General features: G+C 33.9%; 1 protein-coding gene across 3 annotated transcripts; it reads right to left on the bottom strand.

Moving 5' to 3' along the window:
• Positions 1–1,599: 1,599 nt before the first annotated feature.
• On the bottom strand, positions 1,600–10,270 carry LOC114459266 (transcription factor 7-like). Of its 3 annotated transcripts, none has more exons than XM_028441575.1 (12): positions 10,049–10,270; positions 9,823–9,953; positions 7,335–7,454; positions 6,363–6,555; positions 5,184–5,236; positions 5,017–5,082; positions 4,733–4,880; positions 4,516–4,623; positions 4,312–4,407; positions 2,892–3,244; positions 1,952–2,156; positions 1,600–1,832 (listed from the first exon to the last, which is right to left on the bottom strand). In XM_028441575.1, exons 1-9 carry the CDS (start codon positions 10,064–10,066, stop codon positions 4,348–4,350), a joined length of 897 nt encoding a protein of 298 aa, XP_028297376.1. In that variant the 5' UTR covers positions 10,067–10,270; the 3' UTR covers positions 1,600–1,832; positions 1,952–2,156; positions 2,892–3,244; positions 4,312–4,347. The 3 variants fall into 3 exon arrangements, with proteins under 3 accessions (XP_028297376.1, XP_028297377.1, XP_028297379.1); XM_028441576.1 differs by lacking the exon at positions 10,049–10,270 and adding an exon at positions 8,489–8,533 and having other exon boundaries at positions 9,771–9,953; XM_028441578.1 differs by lacking the exons at positions 9,823–9,953; positions 10,049–10,270 and adding an exon at positions 7,596–7,642 and having other exon boundaries at positions 7,335–7,487.
• Between the last annotated feature and the right edge of the window lie 787 nt (positions 10,271–11,057).

The raw sequence follows: 11,057 nt of genomic DNA, 5'->3' as shown, positions 1-11,057 counted from the left end.
TTAAATGAAATATGTTGTTAGAATTTGGACTGCCACATCACTATTATGTATTTAAACCAATATATTCACATGTAAAGTCTTCCTTTCATTGATTATCATTCAGTGTTATTTAATCCCACATTTAAAAAAAAAACACCAGCTTTAAATATAACTACTACAGTATAGTAGTGGGAGGAGCTTAAGTAGAGTTGTCAATTATGACCAAATTCAATTCAATGCAACTTTATTTATATAGCACAAAATAGAAGAAAGTCATCTCAAAGCGCTGAGCAAAATAATTGGGTGGTAAGTGTAAAAATGTACTATAAAAGTTTTAGCTAACAAATTTACATTATTTATATCACTTTTCTCATATTTAGCACATTTTCCTACATTTAACACAACATTTAACCACATAAATAGAGGTAAAATAAAGCATAAAATCTAAATATATAAATCTAAATGGTATATGTCATATCTAAATGTTAAATCTATATCTAAATTTTAAATCTAAATGTTATATGTTATATCTAAATGTTAAATCTAAGTCTAAATGTTAAATTTTATATATACATTTTAAATCTGAATGTTAAATGTTAAATCTAAATGTGAAATCTTCATGTTAAATCTAAATCTAAATGTTAAATGTTAAATCTAAATGTTTAAATCTAAATCTAAATGTGGAACTTAAATGTTTCGTTCATATGCTAATTGACCCCGCCCATTGTAACCTCAACCAATGCACAAGCAGAGACACACAAAACCGTCCCACCCACCTCTTCACCAATATAACATATACCATTTATATTTAGATTTATATATTTAGATTTAGTGCATTTTTTTACCTCTATATATGTGGTTAAATGTTGTGTTAAATGTAGGAAAATGTGCTAAATATGAGAAAAGTGAGATAAATAATGAAAATGTGTTATCGAAAACTTTTATAGTACATTTTTACACTTGGTACCTCATACAAAATATAAAGTCCATAATAAAAAGAAGAAAGAACCCAACAAGATCCACATGAACAAGCATTTAGCGACAGTGGGAAGAAAAAACTCTCTTTTTTATAGGAAGAAATCTCCAGCGGAACCAGGTTCAGAGGTGGCAGCCATCCGCTTCGACTGGTTGGGGTTAGTGAACAGAGGGACAAACAGAATAGGATAAAAGGATAGTCCATCCAAGTGTTCCAGACTAGTTGAGCAGCGAACCATTGATCAGCCCAAAGTGTCCCAGATTAGTTGAGCCATGAGCCATCGATCAGGAACCGTTATCTCCAGCATCAAGACACCTGAAACAGAAAAGAGAGCAGAGGGCGAGGAAAAGGCACAGACTGCAGGATTCTCTCAGAATTTAAGCCGATATTTTTAATTCAAAAGATACCAAGAAGTGATCTGAAATGAGTACGTGTTTGAAGGTTGGATGTATTTTTCTGTAATGTTTATTGGAGTCAATAAGTGTAATTTTGTATCTTTCTGTTGTCTTTTTGTGGTTTTTATGTTTTTTGTTGCCATTGTAATGTGATTCTGGAGTCATTTTTTGTATTTTTGTACAAATATTAAGTTTTGTTTATTTTGAGTGGAGCCTTTATGTATATTTTTGTGCATTTCTGTTGTCGTTTTATGTACTTTTTGTATAAATGTTTAGTTTTTTGTTTTTATTTACTATATTTGTTATAAATACACACACGCACACACACAGACCTTTCTTGCATTATAGATAGAGAATGAAAAAGATAATAAAGTCTTTGCCTCTGGGTTGATTTTCCAGAATCCTCCTCTGCCGGGCTCGTCTTTCTGTCGAGGGACCTTCTTGAACCTCTTGTTGAGGGACAAGGTGTGACGAATAGAGTTCTGTAACAAAGACACAATAAAAGCAAAATTTATTATAAAACCATTGAGCAAATATGAGTAAGTGATGATAAATGAAGGGAGATGGATAGTCATAAATAATAAAAGTGGGTGTCACTTACCTGCCAGGTGGGCTCTGCGTGTCTGTAGTAGCAGAAGTTCTCTTTGATCCACTTATAGATGGTGGACAAAGTGACTTTGGGCTGTTCACTGGCCTGCATGGCCATGTAGATGAGAGAGGAGTGGGAATGAGGTGGTTTGGCTTTGGGGTTGGTCTTGTAGTCCACCTCCACCAGAGGGATGGGCTGCATCTGGATGTGAGGGTACCTGGGTTGGAGTCAATTACATTTTTCAGTTATAATTACATTTTCAATTACCCATTGTCAATTAACAATTCAATTATGATTACAATGACCAACATTTTTTCAAATTACATTTCAATTACAATTTTTTTAAACCTCAACGTCAATTACAATTACATATTCAATTACTAAAGTTCATATACAATTAATCACTGACACTGTAATAAATAACCTAAATTAAGTTAACCTTCCTCTTGTGTTAGCTTTCTGTTAGCATCTCTTATGATAACTGGTCCTAAATCAGCTGTAAAATACACTAAAAACAAATATATATCATGTAATTTATTTCATATCTATTGGTTACCTTGTTAGGCTTCCTAATCAATGAAAATATAGGTTTTTTAATATTTTTGGTGTGTGTGTCTGAGCATTTTTTATATCAGTATAACACTCAGTTTCATTTTTGTTTCAAATGATAAAATGTGAGAAAGCTTGAAATGAAACATGATTTAATAACTGTTAACTACATATGTGTAGAACTGAACTTAGAACTCTAACATGGATCCATGTGTTAAATTATAATTGACAATTTTTATAGGATTTTTATGGCAATTACAATTACAAAGTCAAGTATCTAAACTCAATAAAAAATGACTTATGATTACGACATTAAAACTACAATTACAATTATAATTACGCCATAATTGTAATTAATCATCCATTAAGCAATTGCAACTATAATTGACCCCAACCCTGGTACCTGGAGAACAGGGGACCAACGGTGGAGTCACTGCCGAGGTACTGAGGCATCCCGGTGGCTGCGGTGTGTCCCGCGGCGGGGCTGGACGGAGAGTCGGTGTCAAAGCTTTCATGGAAGAGCTGCTCCTGACATTGATCTTGTTGTTGCTGCTGCCTCTGTTGCTGTTGCTGCTGACATTGCCCTTCTTGTTGCAGCTGATACTGTTGTTGACATTGATCTTGTTGTTGCAGCTGATGCTGTAGTTGCTGCTGAATTTGCTGTTGACACTGCTCTTTTTGTTGTTGTCGCCATTGTTGCTGCTGACGTTGCCCTTGTTGTTGTTGTTGCTGCCGATGTCGTTGTTGTCCTTGGTGCTAGGAAAAAAAACAGAGAACAGCTGATGAGTCTTCTGATTCTACTGCAGGCTTGTTTCTAGGTGAGTCTCTATGATAGAATCCAACATGAACTAAAGTCATTCCCATTGTTAAAGGTCATCTTAGATGCTGATATGTGCATTTCAAACAATTTATGGAGAGCACAGACACAAAATGAAGTTATACTGATGCAAACCTCAATACTCTTAGACTGGGACATTAAACACATCTGAGATTAAACTTGTTCTCCGAGAGTGTGTCTGTGTCTGCACATCACATTAAGGTACACCTCATTTTTGTTTTAGAGCATTGATTGATTATCATTAGTATTGATTAAGGTATCGACAATATCCAAGCCATAAGTGAGGGATATTATTCCCGGCAGGTTATTCTCTTATATTGTGACAAAACTTTAATTTAATTCAGGGAACCCTTGTGAAATAATTTAATGAAAATTGCACAGTTTGAGAAAAACTGTGAGTTCTCAATTTGCAATTAAAAATGACTTCCGTCATGTGATCTAAGCATGAAAAGACTAGAGTTTCTTTGAAATATTTGGAGAAGATGAGATATCAATTTCTTTTTTTCCAAGGGGATGAATTGGATGCTCTAAAGTTTAGTTTGACACGTGTTTTAGACTAAAACACATCTGAGATTAAACCTGTGTTCAGAGTGTGTCTGTGTCTGCACATCAGTTTAGATACACATTATTCATGTTTTATAAGATTAAGATTAAAGATTAAGATTAAAGATTAAGATTAAAGATTAAGATTAAAGATTAAGATTAAAGATTAAGATTAAAGATTAAGATTAAAGATTAAATTTAAAGATTAAAGAATAAGATTAAGATTAAAGATTAAAGTTAAAGATTAAAGATTAAGATTAAATCGGGGCTTTCGCCTTTAATTGGTCATGTAATGTTGTTACATACATGGAATTTGTCCTCTGCATTTAACCCATCCCTGAGGAGCAGTGGTAACTGGTGACTTGATTTCACATTTGTGGAAAAACTATTTTGAAATAAAATCAACATAAAATGAAGTGATGTTTTGAGTAATGATACTTACCGTTAGTATGTTAGTAATGTTTGTTATACAATCCCATCAGTAGGAGGGTGGAGGCAGACGTGGAGCTTTGGTTCGTGATTTCTTACTCTTTGTCCCCTAAAAACAGACACGTGACAATTCTAGTCAGCTGATAAAACACTTCCACAGTCATGATGTCATCACCTCTAAGGTTGATGGGTAAACATTTCTGCGCAGTAGACTTACGTAATTCACTTTGTTGCTCCAGCCTGGGTTATTGAGAGCGTGTATATGAGCTTCCACTTGGGCTTCAGCTTGGAAGATCTGCCTTTTGTCTTCAGCCAAAGACTTCCACTGTGGATGAACAATAACAAAGTGTCACACACACACACACACACACACACACACCAAAGACAAAAATGTGAAGATCACAGATCATTCATCGAGGAACAAACAAACTTACGCGTTCAGAAAGAACTCGATTGACTGCAGCACTGTTCTTAATGCCGAGCTCTTCCTGGACTGTCTTCCTCTCGCTTTTTAAGAACAGCATAAATGCGTTGGGAGGTTTCTTTACATACGTCCCCTTATCCTTCTCGTGTTTTCTTTTCCTGAAGGAACAAAACACAAACAGTGAGCAGGACAGGGAAACAGTAGCTGAGAGTAGTAGAGAGAGAGAGCAGGGAGACACTCTGATCTAGAGTTACTCAGGAAAAAAGACAATTAAAACAACTCAAGGACACTTACTTTGGAACTGGGACGGGTTCCAGGGCCTCTGGTGGCATGATAGCCAATAACTCATCCAACTCATCTCTACAAAGATAAAAACATAAACAGGCGGGATGAGAAATCATGTCACAAACATGTGGACCAACGTCTGTGATGGATCAGGTGTGTTTGTTTGCTTTGCTTACCGTTCTTCAAAAGAAGGAAAACACTCAGGTGGGAAGAATGGACTGCTGTAAAACTGGAGACACAAAAACATGAATATTAGACACCAGTTGCATTTTTCAATTACAATTACATCCTCAATAATAAATGTTCAAGTACAGCTATATTATGATTACGATGACCTGCATTTTTCCAATTACAATTCAAATTAGAAATATAATTTTCCCTCTGAAAGTCAATTACAATTACGTTGTCAGTTTCTCATAAACCTCATAAAACGTGACCTTCCTCTTATGTTAGCTTTCTGTTAGTACCATGATAACGGGTCAGTTGTCTCCCACATCTTAAATCAGCTATAAAATACACTAAAAATTATAATCTATCATCCAATTTGTTTTTCATCTCTTGGTTACTTTGTTAGAATTCCTAATTAATGAAAAAAAATGATATTCATGTTCTTGGTGTGGGCGTCTGAGCCTCTTTTCTGTCAGTATACCCCTTAATTTATATTTTTTCCTTCAAATATTAAAATTGTCTGAACAGTAAAAAAAAGGCCATATTTTTCCATTTTTATGCTTTACTATATACAGCCATATCTCTGAAAGTGGGTGTTCTTCCACATTTTATTTATTTTTATTTTTTACACCTTACTGGATTCTAACTCCAGTTTAAGTGAGTTCATCAAACTTGAACTAGTTGTTAGGTTCTTATGATAGCCTTAAATCAGGAAAAAATTTCCAGATTTTTACATTTTTGTGGCTTGCTACTGACCGTTTTTCGAGAATTTCCATTCCAATTACTATTAATTACAAAGTCAATTATCTGAACTCAGTTACAACTTTATTATGATTACAACTACAGTTTTTTTTCCCCAAATACAAATACAATTACAATTTTAATTATTTCATAATTGTAAATAATTATCAATTATGTGATTACAATTATATTTTACCCCAGCCATGGTATCAACCATACACCAAAAAACTACTGCTAGGGTCTGTCAAAGAAAACAAACTGAGTGATATTCCAATGCCACATAAGAACTGGATAAAAAGACCTAAATAAATCTATTAAAAACTGTGCTTCTAACAACAACAGAGTCATATAGAAGCACGAGGAAGGGCCTGTCTGTTCTTAATGGATGAACAAATGTATGCTGTGATGTTGCCCACATTGGCACCATGTGTTTCAGTGATTCTTACTTTGAGGTCTGTTAATGGTGGAGGAGGACATCTACAAACATGAGTAGATGATGTCACAGGGTAAGTCGCCCAGTGCACCAGTCCTGCAACCTCTGGATAGACCTGCACAATATCAGTGATCTCAGGTAGGAGATGCTTCAACTCCTCCTCCTCCTCCTTCACCAAAGGTTCCATCACCATGGATAATGGTGTCCTGTGATACAAAGAAATAAACAAGAATAAATAAGATACACACACACACACAATACACAAAATAACTCCCAAAACACAAATCAACAATAAAATGCCCAAAAAAAAAAAAAATCAAAAATGACTTAACAAAGACACAACTACTTAAATGAACAAAATGACTCTGGAAACAACAAAAACATTATAGAATAGCTACAAAGACACACAAACTGTCAACAAAGTTACACAAAATGACAGGAAAATACAAAAAACAACAATAAAGATACAGAAAGTGACCCCAAAAACGCACAAATCAACAACAATACATACAATACATGACAAAAATGCAGAAAAAGACAGAACATTACACAATATTACAATAAGAACCCCCCAAAAAATAACAAAAACACACATAATGACTCCAAAACCACACAAAATTACCCATATCTTGCGAAATTATTTGAATTCCAATTTTATGCAAATGAAATAATAGTTAGAGGTCGCACAAAACACTTGAAAATTGCTCTTCTATAACATACATAGCCAAAAAATTTAAATAAAAATACAACGGTTACAAAAAAGTGTTAGAACATCATTAAAAATAAGTCAGTTTTGTGTAAATAGTGGTGTCCCACACTGCTATCAGCTGTATATCATGTGAATTAGTAGTTATATCTGTAATTATGTTGCTATTATTATCATACGTTGTGATAAATGACCTCCACATGTACTATGCTGCCGCCTGGTGGAATATAGTAGGAACTACTTTCCGGTCAAATAAAGCCTAATAAAACTTCTACTTACCTCATTTTGAGAGCAGGGGTTGTTAATATGTGAATTCCTTGTTGATAATGTCGAGAAAGGGTCGCTGACGATTCCTGACAGAGTTTTCCTTGCAGACTGCACAGCGCACTGCAGATACAACTGCTGGAAAACAGTTTGTTTTCTTTCTAACCGCTTATATAGGGTGAGAGATGGAAAACGTGAATTTAAATAATGCTCTTTTTTTTTTTTAAAGTAACGTATTTGTTTTTGTCTCGTGTGGATGACGTAGTGGTTCCCAACCTTTATTGGGTTGTATCCCCATTCTGATATCACACATTTCTGGTGACCCCAGAGCAGGGCCAGCTTTAGGCCATGCATGAATAAAAATAAAATAAAATTAAAAAAAAAAAATGAATAAAAATAGAATAAAAAAAAGTTTTTTTTTTTTTTTTTTCTTAAGTCAATACACAGTGTGTACACATTATTATTTATTTTAAATATCAAGACAAAACAATGCAATCATGCAAAACAACACATCATCGGGAAATATATATATATATATATATATATATATATATATATATAAAACCTATTTTGAAATGTAGAATAATGCACTATAATACAATATAATACTTACAGATATAGTGCAAATGTCTCGAGGGAACAATAAAAAAAATGGTGCAAAATCCATAATCTGCAAAACCCTACAATCAAAAGTTAAAATAAAATCTAAAAGTTTCAGTAGAAGGAACTTTCTACGTTCCTGTTTGGTTTTACTATTCAGCAACACATATCTTAAAATAATAAAAAAAACACAATGTGCAAACGACATGATAGAATGATATAGAATAGAACAAGAATTAAAGTAAAATAAAAAATAAATATGGGCAGAAGATTAGCAGGTACAGTTATAGATTTGTTCCATTTATTCATAACATCAGCATTAAAACTACCTACAAAAAAGTTTACAAGTAGAGGCTTTGATTTGGCTCGATATTATATGGATTATGTCTGCAAAAAGTGCCCACATGTACACAAAATCATAACCAAACACTCGCCTATAGAGCATTTGTGGGAAAAAGTGAATTTCAGGTTTTGTACAGTCACCATGCAATAACCAAACACAGAATACAGCAAGTCCTACAATATACACAATGATTAAATTGGGCCAAAAACACGGAAAGAATCAATACCTGATGTGAACCATTTACACCGTTTGCACATCCACAAGCATGATCCTGTAAAAAAATGAAATAAAACATCTTCTAATTTGCCTTCATGTTTTTTTTTTTTTTTTTTATAATAATTTAAAAAAACATTCATTTTGATCTTGGTCTGATTATTTCTTGAGAAAGAATTGTGATTTTACAATTATTTTTTCTATAATTAATTTCACATTACCATGATTTTTAAAATGTACTCCTGAATCTGAAATAAAAGATGATGATGATGATGAATAACTAAAATCACATTAATAATCTAATTTTCAATCAAACATAAATCACACCTGCTGTCTAAAAGATAAATACATACTACATATTATGCACTTCTCTCAGAGAAAACCTGCATAAAGGATAAAGGAAGTAAATAAATATAAATATTATGGATGCACCGAAATGTAAATTATTAGATCCTTTAAAGAAGTTTACACTGTAATGACAATTTTTGGCTACTTTCTTTTGGAGGTCAGATGATGAACAATTAAGCCTAGAATGTAAAACATGTATAAAACATCCCTTTAATTCACCCCAAAGAAGATTTATTTGGGTTGAGGTCAAGATTCTATAAAGAGGAAAGAGCCGACTCCAAACACAAAGTTGGGGATGTAAAATTGTCCAAATTGTTTAATGCTCAAGCGTAAAAGAACTCAGCGGCAGAGCAAAACAAAAAAGCTGTTATATGTGTAAGTGGTCTGTATGCCTACGTAATAGAATTTGTGTTTCCTACCATGGAAGTGTTTGGAACACCTGCAGATTAATCGATTGAATGCATGCATTCAATCGATTAATCTGAGTGAATCAATACTTTAGGTCTTTTTCAACTTTATTTAATCACAATTCATGATGAAAGTGAGATTCAAATAAAAATGATAATACAGTCATTTGCATTTCTTGGGTTTTTATTTACATCTAATAACAAATGGGAGTTTATTCTGAATTTTAAAACAACCTTAATGAACACTTTTTACAATATAAATGATTACAAAGGTTGCGCATGCTGACGTCACTTGTGTAGAAGCTAAATGCTTGTATGACTTAATGAAATGACTGAATATTTACTTCAGTTTTAGGCCTGTACATTAATATTTATTGTATACATGAATGTGTCAAATTACATGGAAAACCAAATATGAATGAATAAATGAATAAACGTGATAAAATAAAAAAGTTAAAATTTTAATACAAATAAACAAATATAAGTGGGAAAAATACAAATGTTAATGTGCCAATCCACTCCATCAGCAATCAAACAGACCTTTCTGGACAGTGCGGACTTCCTCCACATGCTCTTCAAATTCCATGCCCACCTGACGGACAACACTGCTGTTGTTCTGGCCCATCTCAGCAGCCAGGAAAGGGCATTTGGAAGCAAGTGCCTGCCCTGATGGTGGCATTGGATGACCAGAAGGCAGCTCAGAGATTGCCTCCTCCATAGGTGCTACAGGTGTGCAAAGTAAAATGTTATGATGAGAACTTAAGGGATATTTTTTTCTGCCCATGACATAGAACAAAATGCTATTTCTTCACACTCACCTTTATTGACAGACGCATTCTCTGGAACCTTGTAAGAAGAGGAGGAGCAGAGGGCCCGTGCCATCGTAGGGGCCATGGGTTTTGCAGCCAGTTCCATCATGATTGGGCATCGCTGGGCATACCCGACCAGAACTTTTCTGGACTGCTGGAAGAAGGCCTGGGGTGCACGAGCCAAATATGGACAGCGACGCATAATCACATCCATCATTTACAAGTTGATTGTCCAGAAACCTGCCTCGAAGAAAACAAAAACAGAGATGAGACATGTCACCAAACTGTGTCATGTGAACAGGTCTGATAAACCCAAAAATGTATTGCTAGAAATTACTTAATAATTTAATTACTTAGTAATTTGATATATAAAGACTAAAAGAACTATCATTTATGATTTTAACCTGAAATTTGTGATTAAAAAAATAGCAATCAGAGTGAAAAAAGTGAGAAAGTCACCAGGCTGCAAAATAGGGTTTGCAAATGTACAAGCATGTAAATGCTGAGTTAACATCAGGACAAAGTTTGAATTTGAAATGTAAAATGTAAACATTTAAACAAATGTAAATGTAGACTAGTTAAAGGTGCATTTATACTTTTTGGTTTTTTTACTTTACGCACACACATTAGATACTCTGACTTTATATTTTATGATGAGTGCCATGAGAGGACATTGCATTTGGCATTGTAAAAATAAAATAAAATTGAACCGAATAAAATAAAAGGAAAATTTTCCGCACAGTGGATGGAAACCATAGCACTTGAATAAAAACCCTGTACACACTCAGGAAGAAATACAAACACAACCTGGACTCAAACTCACAACCTTCTCACTGTGAGGCAGCAATACATCACATTAGTCAATCTCAGAAATCCCATTTATGACACAAATCTAGTAATGACCATGTAATAAGGATTAGTACGGAAGCGTAGAGCTGCCACAGTTGAAAATATATTTTTGATCACTATATTGTACGAACAATATACTATATTGTACGAACGTGATATAATAATGTCC

The sequence above is a fragment of the Gouania willdenowi genome, unplaced genomic scaffold (genome assembly GCF_900634775.1).
Source record: "Gouania willdenowi unplaced genomic scaffold, fGouWil2.1 scaffold_277_arrow_ctg1, whole genome shotgun sequence".
Classification (NCBI taxonomy): Eukaryota; Metazoa; Chordata; class Actinopteri; order Blenniiformes; family Gobiesocidae; genus Gouania; species Gouania willdenowi.
Note: the sequence above shows the minus strand (reverse complement) of the source record. Positions and strands in the feature narration are given on the sequence as shown.